Here is a 23,959-nt window from a genome sequence, read left to right on the forward strand (position 1 = left end):
ATTATTGCAGAAAATAAGATCTGTGGAAAACACACATTTCAGATACGCTTTATTCAGCAGGATATGATGATTTTTTTAAAGCGTAAATGAAAACACGAGAAGTAAAACGATAATGTAAGGCTATAAAGGAACTACAGCGCGGTCACATTATTTCACATCACCACCGCTAAGCTAAAGGCGGCTTATTTTGGGTGTGATGACGTTTAGTAGTCTCATTTAGACACTTGTTAGCGACCGCGTTTTTTTAATTAACCAGTGATGTATCTGGTCCAACTTGTGTTAACCACAGAACTTATTTCAAGCTAACAACCAAAAACACATTCATAAAACAATTGGTTTTAACAGGAGGGAGCTGGAAGTGGTAAAATGCTAACTCATTTCCGGGGTTTTCGGACTCATTCCTGCACAGCTCTATTGTGAAGAGTTGGGCCGAGTGACAGGGACTCGGGTAGAAGGGACACAAGTCCTCCACCTTTGGCCTCAGGCACTTTGGTGTGGCCCCCGACTGGCCTCACTCTGGTGGTTTGCTTTAGGTCCTGATAGCTGCTCGAGAGGTAGGTGCAGCAGGGGGTCCAATCAGGAAGATCAGATGCAAGGCTGACAACCAACTGCATCCTCTCTCTCTGTTTGAGTCTGTGTGGATTAACGCATCCCTCTGAACATTCAACGTGCTGCTTATTCCTTTTTTTTTTTTTTTCACATTCCCTGAGTGAGCCCCCTGTATCTGGCCCAGAGAAGAGACAGTCAAAAGCAAGGCTTCTGCGGTGACTGTATGAGGCTTGGGTCACCGACATAAACACATCTACACAAAGAGACAGTGAGAACATGTGGGATATTTTCACAAGCCTCTCGCTCAATAGTCCCCTCGGGATCGCTGCGAGACCTACTGTAAAGTCCTGTAGTGGGGAATTCTTTTTTTATATATATTTTATGTATTTCTGCTATATTTTTTTTATGTTTGTAGTTCTGTGTGTTCTAGCTTGTGTGCTGAGTTAGCAGAGGCCCTGAGAGAGTGAGACAGCAGAGAGGGATGTTAGTGTGGACGATGGAGAAAAGAGAGGAAATGAACGTGACACACACGAGAGAGATGTGAAGAGATTGGAGAATAAAATATTGAGATCAAACACACCATGTGCTCATTACTGACACGAAGTTTTTACCAGTGATATCGAAACAAAATGACCTCAACAGTGACAAAAACCTGAAGCAGCACTAAAGCTAAAAAAAAACCTATAACTGGATGAACATAAATAGCACAATGTATCTGATTCCTGAAACATAAACGACATAAACCTCAAGCTGCAGATGAACGCCGTCACTCGCCATAGTGTGTGCTAATAATCCAGCAGGAACACAGGTTTCTCTGCGGCACTGAGCCACAAAGTGGACCCACAGCCTCCCCGAAGACTCTGCATATTTATTTTAAAAGAAAAACCAATAACCCAAAAACAAAGAGCATCTGCCGTCATGTCTTCTCCTGACCCGCCACGCCCAGCGCCTTCTCGCCGAGCCGCGGCTTCTGCGAGTCGGCGTGAGCGTGCTGCATCGCCAGGAAGGGGTTGGCGGTGATGGCGCTCTGGTTGTTGATGGGCAGCTGAGCGGAGGACATGGAGGGGATCTGGGCGGAGGAGGAGAGCGACTGAAGCTGCTGGAGCTCCTGCTGCTGCTGCATCAGCTGGTAGAGCAACACCTGCTGCTGCTCCTGAGAGAGAGAGGGAGGGAGAAACAACTATATTTGACTAATGTGCAGGTTGTCAATACTGTATATCTACTGTATGGTCATGTCAATAAAGCTTTTTGAATTACATTTAGAGAGGGACAAAGAGGGAAAAGGAGGAATACAAAGCAAGGGAATAGAGGTTGACAGAGAAAAGTCAACATTTTAGATGAAAAAAGGAAACGAGAGTTGGATAAATAAGAGTGGGATTATGAGAGGTAAAAGAGAAGTAAGCAATACAGGGAATGAACGACAAAATAATGAGCTTGTATGCATATACGCGTACCTATGAATAAAGTGTTTCCTCTACAAAATCAACTTATTTATAAGAAGAACAAAGTTTTTCTCACACATTTAGCTGGTGTAGGTGATGGCAGTGAGAAGTTGCAAGCCTGTGTGTGTGTGTGTGTGTGTGTGTGTGTGTGTGTGTGTGTGTGTGTGTGTGTGTGTGTGTGTGTGTCGTACCGCTGAAGGCTGTGCAGAGAGCAGCTGTTGGAGCTGATGGTGCTGCAGGAGGAGTCGGTGCTGCTCCGACAGCAGGCCGAGCCGTGCAGCGCTGACCAGACAAAACACAACACGTTAATACACGGCTTCACAACATTACAGGTTTCCAAAGTGAAACAAACGCAACATGCATAGAACAAGTGTCTCGAAAACCATGAAATCGTCTTCCTTGAAACTTCTGATTATCTATATACATTAACTTCACCACTCACACTAAACATCCAGCACTAAAATGATATCACAAACAAATCTAGTTTTGAATTTGGGGACATAAGGGAGCTACAGGTTGCTGTGATGCTGGACTGACTTCAGCCTCACCTGCTCTTACTAGTTGCTGAGCTGCAAGAATCCAACACGCAAGCAGAAGGAAACAGAAAGGAGAGGAGGGAATCAAGTTCACATTCAAACATCTTTAGAAAGTCAGAGAAAGGGTTGGTGCATGATCCCTGCCATAAGGAGTGATTGTGGAGCTAGTGGAGCTAGTTAGTGCATTAAAGGCATCTGGAGGGGTTGATCTTAAAAACCCTTCTGGTATAGGATATGCAGAGATTCCTAAACCTGCAGAATAATTGTTGCAGACTATTTAGATAATGGATTGATAGTTATAAGTATTTTTTCATGCAAAAATGTCAGACATTGCTGATGCCTCCCAACTATGGAGATGTCCTGCTCTTCTCTGTCATATTAAAGTCAACCAAGACATTTAAAGACTTTGAGAACTAGGATAGATATGTTTTACTATTTTATAAATCAAACAAATTATCGATAAAAAAAGTTTTCATTGGCTTCGCCCTCTTTAGCATAACTTCTGTCTTTTTCTTATCCATTAATGTTTTTTAAGTCGCAGATTTCAGTTTAAAAAGCACTCGTACCTGTTATGAGCGGGCATCGTAGCTGCTGCGGGGGTGTGGGGGGGGCCCGCTGGGTTCTGGATCACTCCGTTCAGACCCCCGACGATCCCCCCCATGCTCAGAGCGCTGCCTGCTCCCAGAGCTCCCATCAGCCCCGTCACCCGGCCGTTCAGCTGGGGGGGGCTCTGGGACACGGAGGGGGGGGTGGAGAGAGACGAGGTGGAGCCGCTGCTGCTGTGGCCCCCGCAGGAAGCTCCGTCCTAAAAGAGGAGAGGAACACTTCATGAAAACTTTCTGTTGGGAACATCCTGAGTGTCCTCTTCCAAATGAGAGCAACATGATAACAAAGGTATCCCAACTGTAGCTGTGAACATGACAGGATGTGTGATTACCTAGAAGAGCATCAGGACTGTTTGAGGCATATGATAGCTATGTGATTAACATGATGATTCAGCCTCTATGGAGAGAGACATGTGACAAGCATGATCATTTCTGACGTGGAGCTAATCTGAAGTAAACATTGAATACTGCTTTCTATTCCTCCATCTTGTGACTGTGGAACTCCCTCTCTTGGATATCAGCATGTGAAGGACACTGCTCAGGAACTAGCTGATGCTCTGTATGTGATGACTACTTCCATTCTGGAGAGGATCACAAACACTTTCTCTTGGTGATTATCGCAAAATAACTACCATCTGATGCTTGGTGCTGCATTAATGACACGTTGCTGCTCTGTATGTCTGAGTTTGTGTTTGTACACAATTTAAACTGTGGGTGTTTACCTGAGCTGACGCAGGAAATGACGAGTCGGTGCCTGCTAGATGGCCCCCTTTCAAATCTGCAACACACATGAATGCAGTTCATTATTTCATTCATTATTCTCTGTATTGTGTTTTCAATCAATAATTTGGACACAACATAGTGAGAAATGTCCTTTCTAAGAGGTCCAAGGCCATGATTTCATATTGTCTTGTTTGATATTTCATAAAAAAATCAAACACAGAAAATAATCTTTACAATTTGAGAAGCTGAGGCCAGAATATATTTGACTTACTGTTTTGCTCGTGTGTGTGTGTTTGTGTGTATATACGTGTGTGTGTGTACGTGTGTGTGTGTGTGTGTGTGTGTGTGTGTGTGTGTGTGTGTGTGTGTGTGTGTGTGTGTGTGTGTGTGTGTGTGTGTGTGTGTGTGTGTACCAGAGGAGGGGGTGAAAGGCACTGATAGCTGAGCGCTGAGGAGCTGCAGTCTCTCCTTCTTCATGGTCAGATTTTTGATCTGTTCCTCCAGCCTCCGGTTCTCCTCCTGCAGCTGGTGGAGCGCCTTCAACATGCCCAGCACTGAGAGAGGGGAACACGAAGAGGACAAAACATATTCATCACTCAGAGTGTTGGAGTGGAATTCAGCACTTCCTGCTAAAACATGTTTTGTAAATCTAACCGCTCTGAGTTCCCACAGAGGTCTGAGATCAGAGCGGCTCTGGCTTTCTGAAAGTCCAGTGCGTCCTTAAGGTGAAAGCATGCAGCTCTGCGAAGACTCCTCACCACTTTGTTCAAATACACAGTGACTGATTAGACAGGGGCACTCGGGGGGGGGGTCAGAGGTCAAGATCAGCTGCAGAACAGTGACGCTGGTGAGAAGCAGACGAGGCGACAAAGGCAACTCAGAGAGAAAAGGTTTTTACACACAGGAACTTAAACCTGAGATGAAGGATGGTGTCTCTCGCCTTTCCTTCTTTATTTGAACTTTAAGGCTAAAAATAGGCAGATAAGTGACGATAATAACACATTGACTGAAGAGAGGGAGCAAGAAGAGGCAAGATGTGGAACTAATGATTAGCAGTAGGGCTGTGTATCAAACTTTAAAACCGTCATGAAACAGAAAATGTGTAACAAGTAACAAAAGATGGGATCCCATTCATCAGTTTAAATATCTCAAATGACACCGAGCCCTGAGTGTGAAGGCACTCCTGGTCTATAACAATGTTCTGGTTCTTGCATACATTTGTAAGAAAGCTGGCACCTTTCATAAAACTTTTTTTTTTAAACATAAGAGTGTGTTTTAAAATGTATCAAAGCCATATCGGAGCAGAGTCATTTGACATATCTTAAATGACCCTCAGCTGCTATGGACAGTCTTGCACTAATGTACATTCCCAACGATATGGAAGTGACTGTTATTTTGTATATATTGATTGTTGTGCTTTTATTTATGTCTTAATGTGTGCATATTTATAAATGTGTCTGTTGATTGTGTATATATATATATATATGATATACATAATTTTATACATATTTTTATATACATTTATATTTTTGTATTTGTGGGAAACGGTATTTCGATCTCTGTCTGTACACAAACTGAAAGATTTACAATAAAGTTGACTTTGAGCTCTGTGTGTGATGGAGCATTCATCAGGTGTGTTACAGTGTGTGTGTGTGTGTGTGTGTGTGTGTGTGTGTGTGTGTGTAATGGTAAATGGACTGTACTTATATAGCGCTTTATCCAGTCTTTAAGACCCCTCAAAGCGCTTTACATACTACATGTCATTCACCCATTCACACCCATTCATACAGAGCAGTGTACCTTACTCTAGGACCTAACATTCACACACATTCACACACCGTTGGCCATGCCATCGGGAGCAACTCAGGGTTAAGTATCTTGCCCAAGGATACATCGACATGTTGACTGCATGGGCTGGGATCGAACCCACAACCTTCTGGTTGAAAGACGACCACACTCCCTCACAGCCACAGTCGCCCAATGTGTGTGTTTCAGTGTGTGTGCGTGTCTCACCGTCCCCCTGAGCTCCCTGCTGCAACAGGAAGCTCTGCCCCTCGTTCCACTGCCTCTCCAGGAGCTGCTCTATGCTGGTGGCCACCGGGGGCAGCGTCTCCCCCCCGCTTCCCCCCGCCCCTAGCAACCCCAGTGCCGGCCCCGGCAACGACCCCGAGGAGTCATAGCGGATCTGCAGGCCACCAATGGGGGAGCTGAATGAGGAGAGAGAGAGCGCGGATAGAAAGGGGGAGATAGAGAGGTCAATGGGGAGATTAACGACCCAACATAAACGTCAGACAAACATAGACACTGCTGGCTATAAAACTACATCAATTTGTTGTTACAGTGGCCTCTAATGAAAAGGGGCCAGGCTTGTGTGTGTGTGTGTGTGTGTGTGTGTGTGTGTGTGTGTGTGTGTGTGTGTGTGTGTGTGTGTGTGTGTGTGTGTGTGTGTGTGTGTGTGTGTGTGTGTGTGTGTGTGAGGCAGAGAGAGAGACAGACAGACAGACAGAGGGAAGTGGACTGTCTTGATGCGATGAATCTAACGTGCTGAAACAATCTGTTGAGTGTGAAAGAGAGGAAATGAGGGACAGCAGGAGAGAGTGGAAGAGACGGAAAGAGAGGTGCGTAATGCGGGGAAAGTAATGTCAAGATTATACCACTTTTAAATCGCGCTGCAAACTTAAAAACGCTCAGATTTAAAGTGTCACTGTCACAGCGGTTTACACGCAAAAATGCATCTGCTATATTCATAATAAGAGGCTAAATTGTTCATCTTCAAGGTGTTCAAAATGTCATTAAATTAGCTTCTTTGAAGAGAAAATCCAATGTTTCTGACACAATATTCTTCTGTTAGAATATTTCTATTTAAATCAAATGTCACCCCTTCCCACGCACAAATCATGTCTCCTTAAGGCAAGATGTAAAAAAGCAAAATAGTGGAAATTGTAACCAACCTCATCAAGTGAAATTATCCATCCCACAGAGAAGTAGAAACAAACAAAAACAGATTTGTGTCGTCAATAATCCCATCCTGAGAGATCCATGCAAACACTCCCAGATGCAGGAGATGCCGAAAATCAGACTGTCCTTCCATGTGTGATTTAAAAAAAGAGGATCTGAGTGGAGTTGAAGGATGGTTACCACCTTCAAAAACACACGTTATCGTTGGCTGAGAGAGGGTAGCCTGTAGGGGTGAGAGCGAAAGGGAGAGTGTGCATGTGTGTGTGTGAGAGGAAGAGAGAGGAGGCGAGGGGCCAGCGGAGGGAAAAGCTAGAGAGGGGGATGGGTGAGGAGGGGGGGCAGTTAGGAATGTAAATGGGGAGGGAGCATCTGTGTGTGTGTGTTTGAGTGTGTGTGTGTGTGTGCTCACCGCGGGGTGGTCTTGGGAGAAGCTCTTATGGAGAAGCCCTGAGCTCCGACGCCACTGCTGCCGTCTCCCACCTCCTGATCTACACACACACACACACAAAGAAAAATCAAATCGTACATAAAGACACACACACTGAGCCAGATAAAGTTAAAAACATGTCTGAAAACGACATTTACAGGTTGTTTTTGTTAAGTTCTGTCCACGCAGAAACACTTGAGCAGCAGGAAATCTCTTCTTTGTTTTATTTTGGTGCGTAAATAAATAATTTGGGAATCACAGCACGGGTTAATCTGCCGCGTCTGTAATGGTAATTTAATTGTGACGTAATACATTTCAGTCTGTAAATACAAATAGAACATGTTAATGGCGAAGAGCATTTCCTGCACAGGGACAACATACATATAAATACAGCTTAATAACTGCATTGAGTGAATAAAACATATACAATGAGTCAGTTCATAAAAATGTCTCGAGCCTAAATCTGCTTATATATAACCTTCATACTTGAGACATTCTTATACACATGAGTTTAAACCATTCATGCTGTGTATCAGTGATAACCCCCGCTTCTAAATCTGTATTTATATTATATAATTCCGTCTCTTTCCTGTCTTACAGTACATCATGTTGTCCTCGTCAACTGTACAGCTATAATGATTACTTTATTTGATGTTAACTTTTAAATTAATGCCAACTATTATTGATAATTGATGCCTCAGTTTGACTAGATTTTGAAGAAACAAAACACAGTAAAAAAATAAACTCTTATTCCAGCTTCTTTAACTGGGAATATTTGCAGTTTTTTTTAGCGCTAAATGCCAGTAAGCTGATCACTCTTGACAAAGAGGATTAACATCAGGGCTGCTCGATTATGGCAAAAATCATAATCTCGATTATTTGGGTCAATAATTGATATCACGATTATTAAAAACGATTATCCATTTACTTTGAAAACAACCATTTATTGAAGAAAAAAATGTGAACAGTATGTTTTTAACAGTTGGTTAACTTGAACTTTATAATAAAAAAATGATCGTTTTATTTCGATGATGTTGTTTTCGTAATCGTTGCAAGTCAAAATCGTAATTGCGATTAAAATAGGATTAGTTGAGCAGCCCTGATTGAGATCAGAGGGTGTTTTCATGGGCTTTGGGAACAACTGGGTGTCGATTTTCACCAATTAAAGAGCATTTTTTAGAACAAACAACTGATCAATAAATTACCTACGGAATAATCAACAGTAAAAATAATCATTAGTTGCTTAATTTGTTTTTTGTGGAGATAAGAAATACCAGCTGAGAGGCAAAACAAAGACGTGTTGACGTATTGTAATCCTGGCTGTAACCTCCTAAACTTCCCCCTCTCTCTCTCTCTCCTCTGAGGGTCTCTCCCCCCCCCCGGGCCCCCGGCCAGACGCTCCTTTTCATTTTCCTCACTGAGAGTAATGAATCACACATGCACGCAAATGCACACTTTTGCATTTACACACTCCCCTCTACTTAAGACAGTCAATCCCAGCTTTTACCCCCACCAGGTCACCTCTCCGGTCCCTCGCTCGCCCTCTTTTTCATCCCCTCTTTCTCTCATAACGCAGACACTCGAAAGCAAAGAGGAGAGGCTGCCAAAGCAAACAGGCTGCATGCATACAAACACGTGCACACCTTTCACGTTTGTGCTCACATGACCCTGACTGGCCCACAAACACAACTTCACGCTGCTGTAGCACAAACTGTGTGTGTGAGGGCACCAACAATGATTTTCATTATTGGGGAGATTAAGTGATTAGCTGGTCGACGGAAAATAAATCAGCAATGATTTTTAAAATCAATTTATCAATGATTTCTGTAAATGTTCAAATAAAAATGCAAAACAATTCCTGCCCAAGGTGAGGATTTGCTGCGTTTTCCTTGCAGTCATTATTAATTGAACACATTTAGACTGTTGGTTGGTCTCATTGGGACATAAGGAACACATCAGGCGTAATTCTCCATTTTCTGACATTTTTCTGAATAAAAGGTTGATCTATTTCTCAGGAAAATACATGGGAAATTAACTAGTTATGATATTTATGGATATTCAAAAAATAAATAATAACCTACATTTTAAAATAAAATAAATAATTTGTATTCAAACGTTTCTTTACTAATGCTTACTTAAATGTTATATATTAAATACAATTAAAACATAATTTTATCTAATATAAAATGTAATATACGTTTCAAATAAAGCAGAAAAAGTTGCTTTCACAGGGAGACAATCTGCAACTAATGCCACCACACTTTTAATATAAATTACACAAAGCTTTTTTACACACACACAACCACACACACACACACACACACACACACACACACACACACACACACACACACACACACACACAGCCCTGTGGCCGCCTGTCAGTCAGCTGATTAGTGAGTTGACCCGCGGGTCAGCGTGGATCTGGCTCTGATGACGGCTGACTGGCAGCAGGAACCAACTACCTTCCTCCTCCTCCTCCTCCTCCTCCTCCTCCTCCTCTTCCTCCTATCTTCTCTCCTCTCTCTTCAGCCAGATGTCTTGTATCAGGAAGCAGCTCTTCTCATTTCTAAAGCCACGTCTTACTCCTTCATCAGCTCCTCTGGACAGATAACCATCCTCCCGTTTTCTCCTGAAGGCAGCTCCCGTTCCCCCTCCTCTTCCTCATCCACCCTCCTCTTCCTCTAACCACAGCTCAGAGTTTAATGTTTTACATGTAAGCGATACGGGTGTGAGCCGTATTTGTTTGTGTTTGTGTGAGAAGGGAGAACAATCAACGCAGTGTAACAGGATCCGAGTGGGCGGAGCCTGAAAATATCCCGAGTGCTGACCCCTGACCTCTCTGTGGGGCCGCGGGGGCGTGACCTTTCCATTAACACACACACACACACACACACACACACACACACACACACACACACACACACACACACACACACACACACACACACGGTGTGTTACCTGCCGGTGAGGCCTCGGACTGAGCGATGAGAGCTGCCATGGCTGAGTTTGGATTCAGCCGGTTACCGAACATGTGGGAGGGGGCGAGGTTAAAGACGGAGCCACTCACCTGGAGACAGAGGGACAGAAAATAAGACACAAAAAGACTGGTTTCACTGGGATTGATTCAAACTGAGCTATTTAGAAGAAAACTTAAATTTGCCATGTTCTCTTTTATTGTATAGCTGATGGTTTAGAGACAGAAGACAGGAAACAAGGAGGAAGTGAGGTGTAAAAAAAGTCCCACATAATGCGTGTTATCTGCATGACTAGCAGGAAGGAGTAAAAAAGAAACATCCAGCAACAAAGGGTTAAAACAGCTCCTATTAAATAGTAGAAAAATAAGTATGAATACAAATAAAAAACATTTAATATAATATTAGGGCTACAATTTAAGTTATTTTTTTAAAGACTCATAATTATTATGAATAAATGGAACTATTAATTAAAGTTAAGTGTATAAAATATCACAACATTAAAAAATGTCAATTTAAATGTTCCAGATTTTGCAAACAATTCGAATAATTTAATTGATAATGATACAAAACAGAAACAAATATTGGCTGAAACTTTGAAGTGTTTTTCTTTCTTTGGTGTGTATTAGCGATGAGTGAGAAACTCTTTGTATTACATTTTTTGGAAGGTGTTTTGTAAATTGAATTAGCCTAAATCAAAATCTGAAAATCATTCTCATCAGCATTTAAATTCCCCACTATTGATTACACATTTTCAGAAAGCATCTACATCCCATTTCATGCCAATGAAGCTTTTTAAATTAATACAAATTTCAATGTGGATTCGACAACTTTCATATCATTTCATGTAGATAAAAACATGGATATGTTATTGATGCACGGCGCCGCCGCCACACACACACACACACACACACACACACACACACACACACACACACACACACACACACACACACACACACACACACACACACACACACACACACACACACAGTTTCTGATCCACAGAGTTTAATCCAATTAAGGCATTTCCCAAATAAGGACCGTGCACTGAGGGGTGGGGTGAGACGTTAGAGGGTGGAGCATCGGGGGGGGAATCAGGTCTTTCTAAAAAGAACAAAATGGCTGACTGCTGGTGTTTAAACGCTCCAACCAAACACACACCAGAAGCATCATTTCTGTAATTTCTAGTGAAGCTGAAAGAATGACATGATTTTTCTTAAGTCGATGAAGAAAAAGGTTATTTTTTGGTTGTCAAACAAAACTTAATCATCAAATTGCTGATAAATTAAATATCAATAATAAACTGTTTTCCTAAAGTTTTTATAGTTTGACTAAAAAATGTTTTGAGCAGTACTTAAATAAATAACGTTTTTATATGAGCAGAAAAACGACATGAAAATCCTGTATTTATTAAGCCTTTCGTTAAATATTTAGCTTCTAAAGTCATTCCTATACCCTTTTTTTTGGGTGCACCTTGGGAAAAAATAACGTCATTATCTCTCATTACAAATTGATGGACCTGGTGTCTCTAAAATAACAGAAAATGGGAAAACTTCCTGGAAACTCACATCACTGTTTAGTGTTAAACTCAAACCCAGAACCTGTACCCTCCGTGTATTTCTCCCCGCCTCACTGAAATGACTTTCTCTCCCCTTCCCTCTCTCCTCCTCCCCTCGCTGCCATAACCCAGCCCCCTTTCCCATCAACATTCATTTTTCATTCACTGTCTCTCTCGCACTCCCCTTCTCTGTCCTGGGCTGATGGCCAATAACAGTAGGCCGAGAGTCTGCTAGAGGACTGAAAATAGCAAATGGTCACACACACACACACACACACACACACACACACACACACCTTTTGTTGGCGTCCTTCTACAGTTGCGTAATTTCTACAGACTTGATTTGGAATGTGTGTGTCTCAGATGTCCAGAGACGCGCATCACACTTTACAAACACACGTTCTTTTAAACAATCTGGAGTGACAGTGAACAAACAAATATATTTCCTTCACTATTAAAGTCTTCCTCACTTTGCTCTCTTTCTGTACAATTGTCTCACACACACACAAATGGACACGGACACACACACACGTTCCAAACTCATCTATACATGCTGCCAACAGGCGTGATATCCTGTGCTTCCCTGGGCCTCCCGTCCTCTATAATATGTGCTGAACAGAGAGGAGCGGGCACGATGAAGACCAGGCCATACCCCCCCCCACACACACACACCACACACACACCACTTGCCCCGATCCCTCCCTCCCTCCCTCCATCTATCCCTCCATCCCCACTGTGGTGCTTGTCAGATGTCATTACATCACAGGACAACAGAGGGAGAAAAAGAGAAATGGATGGGGACAGAGGGAAGGAAGGTCGAGGGTGACAGAAAGTGTGTGTGTGTGTGTGTGTGTGAGAGAGAGAGAGAGAGAGAAGAAGAAAGAGAGGTGGCAAGTGGACACGGGAGAAAAATGGAGTAGGGTGGACAGAGACAGAGCAGGGTCTTTGGAGAGGTTTTGAAAGGGTGGACTCTTGGGTCACCAATTGACGATTATTTTTTTACTTTTTTGGGGGAGCTGACCGAGTTAGAGTCAGTGCCCTAACAAACCAAAAACAATTATAAAAAGCCTAAAAATAGCAGCTTTAGGTCTGAATTATCTACAGAATTGAATTAGACTTGGATAAAGCTGCTCAGCTGTTGCTTCAACATCTGAGGTCTAAATAGGAATATTTTGAAAATGCTCATACAAATGTTACATCCATAAAAAACCCAAACACTTGAAATAAATCCATTTAAAAGGAGGTATTTTTCTTAAAGTCTTGAACAAATTTCCTAACTTTCCAAGCTTTTCTCCAACATTAAATGGTATGAATTATAATAGCAAGTGAGTATTAAGATAACACAGCAAATGTGTTTTTTCTCCTTTAAATGTCAAAAGTAATAGGTCCCTGTGTTCTGATTAGATTACTACACATCACTGTATGATTGAAGACTAATGTTGGACCTTCTACAGGTGCACTGTGTAAAACCACCCTTAGAAAAACTCGCTGAGAAAACACACACACACACACACACACACACACACACACACACACACACACACACACACACACACACACACACACACACACACGTTATTAATATGCAGTGTATTAATAACAGCGCTGAGAGATTTAGTGAGGAGGACGTTTAATTAGTGCGCTTTGGTTTATTTTAGTTCCCACCGTTTATCTGCGAGAGATGTGGCTGAATTGGTGTGTGTGTGTGTGAGAAAGAATGAAGGACTGAAAAAAGAAAGAACAGGGAACCTGCACATTTAAGTACTAATTTAATGACCTTAAAACCCTTTCAATAATATAAAAAAAGGACCAAAAAAAATTCCATTACTGGGAAAAATACATTTGACACACTAGCCTGCAGCAAACTCTGTTATTTAGTTGTGTTGATTTGAATAACGGGAATATTCAGTGTTATTTTTCCTTGCCTCGGCTCACAAATCGGAAGCTAGTTAAACGCTTTCTTATATGTAAAAATGTAGATTACAGACACACGTTGTTCTTCCACGTCCATCTAAGCTGAGTGTACGCTCCCTATTTAACGTATGAAGAAATCGGTATTGGACGTTGTGGAAATGTCATCGTTATGGATAAACATTTCGGTCAAATTAAACCGAAAAACTAGACGCGATCATCCGTTCCTTATCCTTATTTGATGCCACCCGTCCTACAATCTCAGATATTTGAAGAACATTTTAGAAAGGAACATTGAAACTAAATGTCAGACTTTTTAATGATTTGCTGGGAGCCCAAGGAATAAAAGAACGACAGAGAGACTTTTTCTGTACTTTCATGTATGTAAGAGTGTGAGGGTGTCATTGAGAGTTTTTTGCAGTGTGTGTGTGTTTGGACTCACGTGTGTGTTGGCGGTGCTGGTGAGCGGTGCGGTGGCGGTAAACGGAGACGGAGAGGACAGTGAAGGTGTGGGCTGCTGCTGAGACAACTCAGAGCCGCCGACAGAGGCAGCTCCAGACCCCGAGGTCGACCCGTCAGCACCGGAGAAAACACCTGTGGGGACACGAAAAACATCAGATAGCACGAATAAAAAAAGTTCGTAGAGGCTTGAGAGTGAGTTACAGTATGAAAAGCACGAGTGTACATATTAGAATGAGACACATGAGCTCTCTTAGGCCTTTTAGGTCAGTTTAGTCCTTGTTTTGTGCATAGTGGCTTGAGAGAGGTACATTTGTCAATTAAAATGTAGTTTAAAAGAAGTTTCTGATCTAAAATATACAGCCAATTTAATGCATGATTAATAAAATCCACTAAATGTAATGCATGATTTGATACAAAGGGATTCTGGAGTATGTGATCAGATAATTTGGTTTCTTTATGATTTTATAAAACGGCATTAATTATAATAAACTCAAACACACAGCTGACAACACAAATCATTAAGATTTCACAAACTCCGGAAAAAGGAGTTCAATAAATCTGCAAATTCTCATCTCTGTATGTTTTCTTTGTACAAATTCCAATAACACATTTTATTCAGCTTATAATAAATGATTCTTATATTAAAAATAAATAAACCCAAGTTATAAATCACTAACAGAAACATATTGCTCCAGTTTCACACTCCCATACGCATGCTCCATTCTCTTATCTCTCTCCCTCCCTCCCCCTCACACACCCCTGTGCTCGCCCACTAACCAGGGATAAGCCCTGCCCCTGCCCCCCTTTGACCCTAGCAGAGGAGGGTGTGTGTGTGTGTGTGGGGGGGGGACAGGGCCCCTCAGCTCCACAAAGGCCTGAATGGCTCAGGGCAGCACACATTCACCGGGGGAACAAGAGATCTTTGTGCCAGGAGGGGGGAGAGAGGGAGAGCAGGGAGAGAGAGAGAGAGAGAGAGGGAGAGATATAGGAACACTGCAAGGGCCCTACATACTATTTATAACACTTTGTAATATGCACCAGAAAAATTGATACCCAAAGCAGGGCGGCCATGACTCAGGGGGCTCGAGCTGCTGCAGCAACATCAGGAAGATCTGATGAGACATAGGACGGCTGCAAACACTGAGATACAACGGGGGGAAATACAGATCATCTGAATTCATATTTACTTTATTATGTAGGATTATGAGGTAGTTTAAAACCTCCAAAAGGTGGAAGCAGTTTGTGCAATCACTGTCCATGTATGCTGGTTTTGTTACTCGATTAAAAATGTTTGAATTACATTTAATTAGTATTTGGAATCTGTTTCCCTGAAGTAGACAAACACATTTTTTATTTCTATTTTTTTTTAGCAAGAAGTAAATTATAATTCAAGATCAAATGTAACACCAGTTTTATAAATAAATGTTTGTGTTGTAAATATTGTCTGAAATTCATATTATATCTAAGTTATTAATTCAATTAAATATCGTCTCTTTAAAGAGAAGAACTTCTTGCTCCAACACACGGGTGAGTTTTGGGATTCAAGTGAAAAGCAGCTCCAGCTAAAAACCCTTTAACCCTTGCATTAAATAAAAAATAACTAAAAACAAATTCAATTTAACGAGAAACATTTTTATATTTGTTTTTTATAGTTGCAGAGGAAAGTGTACCGTCTTGGACGCTGGTGAGAACATTTAGAAATATTACAAAGAGTGTTATCTTTGCAAACTGATATTCCTTTAATAACTGCTTTTGATGGGAATTACAACTTCCCCTATAATAAAAACCGTACCCCCCCACACCTCTCACACACACCTCTGACACACACCTCTGACACACACCTCTGACACACACGCCTGAGCTTGTAAAACTTCCACCCGTGTGTGAGATCGATAACGTTAAGCCCCTGAAGCGCAGCCGCCTCCATCGACCTTCCTGTTCCTTCTCCCTTCCTGCTCACAACGTCTGTGAGCTTAAGGAATATCCACCTTGATTAGTTCAAGCCGGCTTTATCTCCATAGGAAATCTATGTCGTGTATTTAGGGAGGGTTAAGCTCAATCTAAAAACCAAGTGCATGGCATCATACTCTGTTTTTAAAGAGCTGTGTTTTCACTTTAACTCGCTCCTTGTTGTGTGTTTGGAGGGAAACGTCCCGCCATGTGATGCTGAAGCTGGGGGGCCATGTGGGTTTGTTCAGTTGTAAAAACTGCAGACAGTCATTTAATCATGTTTAAAAATGGAATGTGGAGACAAACACTGAATACCATCCCGGCAACAGAGAGATTTATTATTCTGAGAATTTTCTACCACCAAAGATAAACAGAAATGTATTCAAACATCGCAGCAACGTGTAGATGGAGCAGAGCAACACCCAGTGTGTGTGTGTGTGTGTGTGTGTGTGTGTGTGTGTGTGTGTGTGTGTGTGTGTGTGTGTGTGTGTGTGTGTGTGTTTGTCTGCATGCATGTATTACAAACTGTATGTGGGATTGCCACAGCCTGATAACGCCATATTAGTTGCAGAATTAACAGCAGATTCAGCGGACAGTCTCTGCAATATTAAAGTGTCAAATTGAGGCGTAATTCAAACTACAGAAAATATTTGTACCATTTATTTATTCAGCAGAGTTTAGGGAGGAGGATCACACACGTTGCACATAAAAGAGCTGTCACTTTCAGTTGTTTGTCTCCAATTGTTAGATGGGTTGTTAGAGGTTTTCAGCATAATGTGTGTGTGTGTGTGTGTGTGTGTGTGTGTGTGTGTGTGTGTGTGTGTGTGTGTGTGTGTGTGTGTGTGTGTGTGTGTGTGTGTTGTTTTTCTTCTTGTCTGGTGTTTAAAAGTCTTTGTTATTCTCCAAACATATTTTAAAGCTCCATCCACCACAGTGCTCAAATAAATATACTTATTCCCGAAGTAAATATACTTTGATTAAAAATAAACTGCCTTTTTTTATTCATTGTAAACATAACAACTTTTTAAAAAACATTATGAAATTGCGAAGTAAAATTTGAGTGTTTTTAAATCAATTTGTAAATAATTTATCTTTTTTTATTTAATTTGATGACTTTGTTTTTTGTACTTTGTTCAAAATACAAACTATTTTTTGCAGACTGTATTCATTGAAACACGCCAACACAAGATGCCTCAGTGTATCTCACATCACTTATTCTAATGCAGATTTGTACAGGTTTCATCTTTTATCAACAGGCTTCATTTTGTATTTAAATGAAATCCTGTTTATGCAATATTTCCTGGTTTTCACAACTTCCTCTCACGTGCGTTTAGCAGTGGCACCAAACCGCAGGTAATTCTCATTTAACTGAAATGAGTAAAAACAAATAAATATATGTCCTTAAAATAAATAACCAAATAAAAACAACTATGCCTCGTGTGTGTCTTTTCTTATTGTTTCCACACACACACTCTGGTCTGAATAAATTCTCTCCTCCCCCACACACCAAACACGTCCGTCCCATCAGTGACCCCCCCTGCCGTCAAACATTAACCTAACCAAAATCTAACCTCCTGCCCCCCCCCCCACAAACACATATCTATCAGGCTAACTATCTATCCATCAGCACACAGGAAGGAGGGGGGGGGGCGCCAAGATCCTCCCTATTACTGCCCTGCATTAACCCTGAGCTAAATATTTACAGTAGACACACACACACACACACACACACACACACACACACACACACACACACACACACACACACACACACGTCAGTAGCTGTGGTCCGAATGAAGTCACCGCTGCCCAAAAACTGAGAAGCTCCAGCAAAATGTGCTCCAGTCGTCACGCTAAAGGCAAATATAAAATATCCGCAACACACGCCTTTAAAAGTTTCCCTGCATATCAACGTTTATGGACAGAAAACTTTTGCTTATACTGTTAGGATCAATACATTTTAAGGTTTGCAATCATTAATGTCAATGTGTGAGACAGACAAAGGTAAACGCTCCATTTCACGCAACATGCTTCTTTCCAATCAGAGAAAATGTGAGAATTCACCTCATACATTTGAGTTGGCTAGCTTAAACATATGATGCTACTAAAACGTAATTACATATCCCCATATCAGACAAATGCTACAACACCAGTTTGTACTTCTTCTTAGCAACCACATGGGTTTCATACTTTATGAACGGAAGAACAACTACTACAGATGTGTGTATTTTAAAATATATTAATTGTGGCACTGAGTTGTTTGTATAACATATGTTTTGAGGTTTAAGGAGAAACCTAATTCAACAATAATGACTAGGAAGAATGTAGTATAATAATAAAAAGACTGTATTTATATCGAAAAAAGTAGTAATCAGCAAAAAAATAATAAACAACTAACTCAGTAACAGACAAACATGAAGTCTGAGGAAAGAGCCTTATGTACAGATGTTGAATAACAAAAACAAATCTGTGATCGGAATCAGATCAGCTGACCCTATGAAGTGGTGATGGATTCTACTACCTTCACTTCTGCATTGTAAGCATGTGCTTATTATACACATGCATTGATGCAAACACACACACACACACACACACCTTGAACTGCACACAGCATCAACAGGTGATGTGCAGAAGGAGCAGAGTGCAGGTAGGAGGGGGGACGGGGGGAGGCAGGAGAAACAAATGGAGGAGACCCTGGAGGAGAGGGAGATGTGTGTGTGTGGGCTGCGGAGCCATTTCCATCAGCAGAGGGGAACTCCAAAGCATAAAGACAGTTGCCAAGCAACAGAACACGATGAAAGAAACATACAGACCACTTCCAAGTGTGTGAGCGCAAACCACACACACACACACACACACACACACACACACACACACACACACACACACACACACACACACACACACACACACACACACACACACACACACACACACACACACACACACACACACACACACACACACACACACACTATTTCTGATGGCTATAGGTTGGTATTTGGCTGCACAACATGTTTCTGTTGCAGCGTTTAGAGGTGAACGAAGAGCGAGCTCCACAGAACAAAAACTGCTACAAGGCCACACATGAGTAGACCTGTCACAATAATTACACTATCAACCTATCGTACAATATATGGACATGCCGACTTCCATTTTGCCTGTTGCTTTCCCTGCATGTTCGTTAACAAAAGTAACATTTTAGCCGACATTATGCAAGAATGAACAGCAGGGCTTTTCTACCACTAAAAGACGTGGGTGGTGTGCAGACATTGAGTCTTTTTGTTAAAAGAGCCAGAGAACACATTTCATTCATTATTCTGGTTGTGATTTAATTTGGACCTTTTTTGTATTTAGGATATTTAATAATTTTTCACATTCCAATTCTGGAGGTCCGAATGTTCTTAAGGATTAAAAGTTGATATGCTATTATATGATCATTATAAATAGGTCTGAGGCTTAAAAGCCTTTAAATAATGGTAATCTTGTTTATTGCTATTATTTTTAGGATGATATGGCGTCCAACAATAGTAGTTTTTTATTACAGGCCGACATGTGAGGCACTTCCCTTTTAACCATTTTGATGACACTATGGTGAACATGATGGGAAAACTTCTTTATCTTTCAGGACTTCATTGGTTTCCTCATTTGAGCTGGCAACAACAATTCATTATGTTGTTATTTATTGTGGAGCAGCAGCTAAACTTTGAATATATTTTCCTGACACAGACAGATGGATCTGAGTGAGTATTTTTTTCAAAAACTCTCCCCCTCATTGTTTTGTGTTTTGTGTCAAGGTAAACTTGATAGGAAACAACTTGTTTTTCGGACAGGACTTAATTGGTTTCCTTAATTTTAGCTGGCAACAACAATTTAGTTTGTTGTTATTTATTGTTCAGATACAGGAAACGGAAGATATTTTCCTGACGGATGGATCTGAGAGAGTATTTATTTCACAAACTCTCCTCATGGTTGTGTTGTGTTGTTGTGTTGTTGTGTGTGTTGACGGTTCCTCCTCACCTGCTCCGGTGCCCGAGGAGCTGCTGTTGCTCTGCAGACTTCCGTTCCTGAGGAGTGACGGGGACTTCTGAATCCCAGCGCTGACCCCCAGCCCCCTCTCTCCTCCACCTCCTCCCACCCCTACTCCCAACCCACTGCTGGAGACTAAGCCCGGGCGTCCTGAGAGCGCTGAGGAAGAGGAGGAGGACGGGGAGGCGGAGGAAGAGGAGGAGGTGGTGGTGGAGGTGGGGAGGGAGAGGGAGGTTGCGGCCTCTGAAGGCTTCACCTCCGTCGTGAAGCACGGTCCAAATCTGTTTCTCCAGTTTCCCTTCTTCTTCTTCTTCAACCCGTCGTCCCCTCCTCCTCCTTCTCCTGCGCCTCCTCCTGCTCCTCCCCCTCCTCCTGAACTGGAGGGGGGGGGTCTCTTGTAGGCAGCGGAGCCACCGAGGCTTGGTGTCTCGCTGGATGTGAGACTGTGGGAATTCTCATACAGCTTCCCGCCCACTGATACGATAAGAAAAGCAGAAGGGAATACCTTTAAGTGTAAAGCTCATGGTGCTTTATCTGGGGTTTGTGTGGACACTATCAGAATCAGAATAATTGTCTTAGTCCCACAGAGAGGACATTTACATTGTCTCAGCAGAATAGAGCAAAGACAGCTTAAAGGTCACCTATCATGCTATTTTTAGGCCATAGCATAGGTCTCAGATATATAAAAATATATAAAAAACATGTCTATGAAGTGTTTTGCTCAAAATACCAAACAGATCACCCATTCTAGCCATGCCTCATATCCCTCTATTTCACTTCCTGTTTCAAAAGTGCTGATTTTGGTATAAAGCTTTAAATAAAAAAGGAGGGGTCTGAGCTCATGGGGGACCCGGCAGCTACTGTCTAAACTAAATACTACCGTGATGAAACGCCATATCATGGATTATCAAGGATTATCTCTGAAACAGTTTGGAGCTCAAAGGCTTTCTCTCTTGCCGGTTATACCACAAGGTGAGTTCCTTTTTACTTCCTGCTTCTTCACACACATGCTCTCCAGTACAGGTTAGCTCTGAGTGTTAGCGATGCTAATGTAAACACCGACCATATTACGTCCAAAATAATCGGGCATTGTTTCTGATAGCAACGTTTCTGATTGGGCCGTGGGTCCACATTTCAGATATTACGTCATATCGGACGCAAATCTGGATCAGCTCCGTTGTAGCCCCGTTTTTAGAGATTTGGGTACGGAGGAAAAGAGAGAAGGTTTTATTTTTCTGACGCTGCGTGAGTTCCCTGACACACCGGGGACACATGTTGATGTATAAAAGACATCAAAAAGTGCATTTTGCATGATAGGTCCCCTTTAATGTGAACTAAGAAGCGTGCTTAAAAAAATATTATAATAGCTCTGATAATGCTGCTTCTCATACAATGTGTGTTTCTTATTGAATTGTTAGTCCACTCATCTTACTTGCCATTTATCTGCACAGTCCCTCTGCTGTAACACTGCAATACATTATTTCTGAACTGAACATCTGCTTTATTTGGGGGTTTTTGAGGACACTTTATACAAATGCTGCTCCTCATACAATGTGTGTTTCTTTTAACTATTCTGTAAGTAGAAGACAGTTGAGAACACTTCACCAGTTACAGGGAGTAGTTAACATTTGCAATAAGGGAACAGTATACATTGAAACCCTCCCCTTCTCATTGTCCTTTAAAAAAACAAAACATGTATGTTCATCTTATACAATGTGTCTTTCTTATGTAATTTGTTAGTCCACTCATTTTAGTTTTTTTAATGCACATATTTCATATTTTATCCCATTCTATTTCAATGTAAATATTGCTTTATTTAATATTTTACTATATGTTTTCTTATTTTTTTGTTATGTTATTATAGTGTTCTTAAAATAGTTTGCTATCTGTGTTTTCAAATGTTTGTTTTACTTTTATGTATGCAAGTCAAATTCCTCGTACGCGCCAACCTACCTGGTAAAAAACCCGCTTCTGATTCAGATTATTTGCCATTGTACCGGCACAGTCCCTCTGCTGTAACACATAAGTGATTTCTGATCTGATTCTGAACGTCTGGTACCTGCAGAGGCCGTGGTGGCGGACACCAAAGAGCCGAAAAGCGTCGCCGTTCCCTCTGAAGCTCCGCCCTCCGAGCTGGGCTTCACGAGGCAGCTGCTGAAGGACGGAGGGGAGGAGAAGGTGGTCCCGCCCCCAGGACGCAACGACGGATCTGAGAAACTCAAGAAGTCTGAGGAGGAAGGGGCAGAGGGGGTCTTACTGGCACTGGTCAACAGGAGGCCTGGATGAAAGAACAAACAATGACAGAAAGAAAAGATAAAGACACATGAGATGGAAACAGAGAGGAAACAGACGTCACAGCTGGGGGGGGGGGGACTTTTCATACGACTCTCCTTTCAATCATCATGAGAGAAGCAGAAACAAGATAACCAAAATAAGCATTTTATCTGCTCCCCCGCTATCTATCTGCCCTCCCCACAGAGGAAGTGCCTCGAGAGCACACACACAAACAAACACACACACACACCTTGACAAGCGCTTCAAGGTCCTGATAGTACAAAACACAGGAGCTCAGTGTGAGCTATGCCTCCCTTCAGGTCCAGCAACCCCCGCCACCCCCCCACATGTTCTTTCTTTTTCTGTGTGTTTCTGCGTCTTTTTCCCAGACGGGGCCCCCGATTACCGGAGCCAGAGGCCAGTCGAGAAGAAACACTGTTATCAAGGCCACACAAGAGTCTGCTGTCTGGCCAAAATCCAGCTAATGACACAGCACACACATACACACTCAAACAAACACACTCAAACACACACACACACACAAATCACTCTCGTATTTAGGATTTAATAACATTTCTGTGATTGCAATAGTGCTGCACTTGCTGTTTTTTAGGTGGATTTTGTCGCCCATTTCTCAGGGTTATTTCCCAGCTGTGGGGACATTAACATACGGCACCATTAATTCACCTTGGTGGAAAGGCCCCGTGGAGGCAGAGGCAGATGTGGAGGATGTTGCCATGGTGACCACGGCGGAGGGGAGGGGTTTCCCTGAGGAGGAGAGAGACTTGCGGCCCCCCCGCTGTCCCACAACGTGACCCGGGACTATGTTCTTCTTGTTCTTCGCCTCTGACGAAGCCGCCTTCCCAGCGTCCGCCGCGGCCAGGCCGTCTTTGGAGCCGCCGGACAGCGCCGACGACACTTCCTGGAAGTTAGCGGTGGTGAAGCGGGCGCTGCTGTCATCCAGACGCTTCTGAGAGGACGTCGGGAGAGAGGGGACGCCCCCCACTGAGCTGCCACTGATAAAGGTCTGGAGGAGGGAGGGGGTGGTTTAAATGTTTACTCAAAATGCATCTATATATTTAAGTTGGACGGACAAATGTGCTGGTGTTCATTTGGTATTGAGTGAAGCTGCTTAATACATAATACAGGGAGGAGAGGGATAAAGAGAAAAAGACCTTACTTGCACTATTTGATCTGTTTCATTGTGTTGCACTGTTGGAGGAGCCTGTGACCTAAGATTTTCCTTATCATAACTACACTGTAGTTATGTAGAAATCACAATAAAAGCCTTGAATCTGGAATTTCTTGATCTATGCTTCGATCTGATTTACAATTGTCAGTGTGACAGGGATTATATAGTGTTTCAAAGAGTCCTCTATTTCTCATATTCAGGTGTATATCAGTATGTAGTGTCTCTACTTTAAAGAGTCCTCTCCTGCTGATGTTCAGGTGTATATCAGTATGTAGTGTCTCTACTTTAAAGAGTCCTCTCCTGCTGATGTTCAGGTGTATATCAGTATGTAGTGTCTCTACTTTAAAGAGTCCTCTCCTGCTGAT

General features: G+C 42.2%; 1 protein-coding gene across 1 annotated transcript; it reads right to left on the reverse strand.

The window, feature by feature from the left end:
* Positions 1-659: 659 nt before the first annotated feature.
* On the reverse strand, positions 660-23,450 carry mllt10 (MLLT10 histone lysine methyltransferase DOT1L cofactor; the record flags this gene model as incomplete). Its single annotated transcript, XM_010771494.1, has 13 exons — positions 660-1,702; positions 2,183-2,273; positions 2,540-2,560; positions 3,094-3,332; positions 3,855-3,910; positions 4,269-4,409; positions 5,869-6,062; positions 7,223-7,301; positions 10,202-10,310; positions 14,130-14,281; positions 20,120-20,602; positions 22,188-22,406; positions 23,090-23,450. Coding segments are annotated over 13 exons (2,382 nt in total), but the record flags the coding sequence as incomplete, so codon positions are not given.
* Positions 23,451-23,959: the final 509 nt, after the last annotated feature.

This window comes from Notothenia coriiceps, unplaced genomic scaffold (genome assembly GCF_000735185.1).
Source record: "Notothenia coriiceps isolate Sejong01 unplaced genomic scaffold, NC01 NC01_scaffold00010015, whole genome shotgun sequence".
NCBI lineage: Eukaryota > Metazoa > Chordata > Actinopteri > Perciformes > Nototheniidae > Notothenia > Notothenia coriiceps.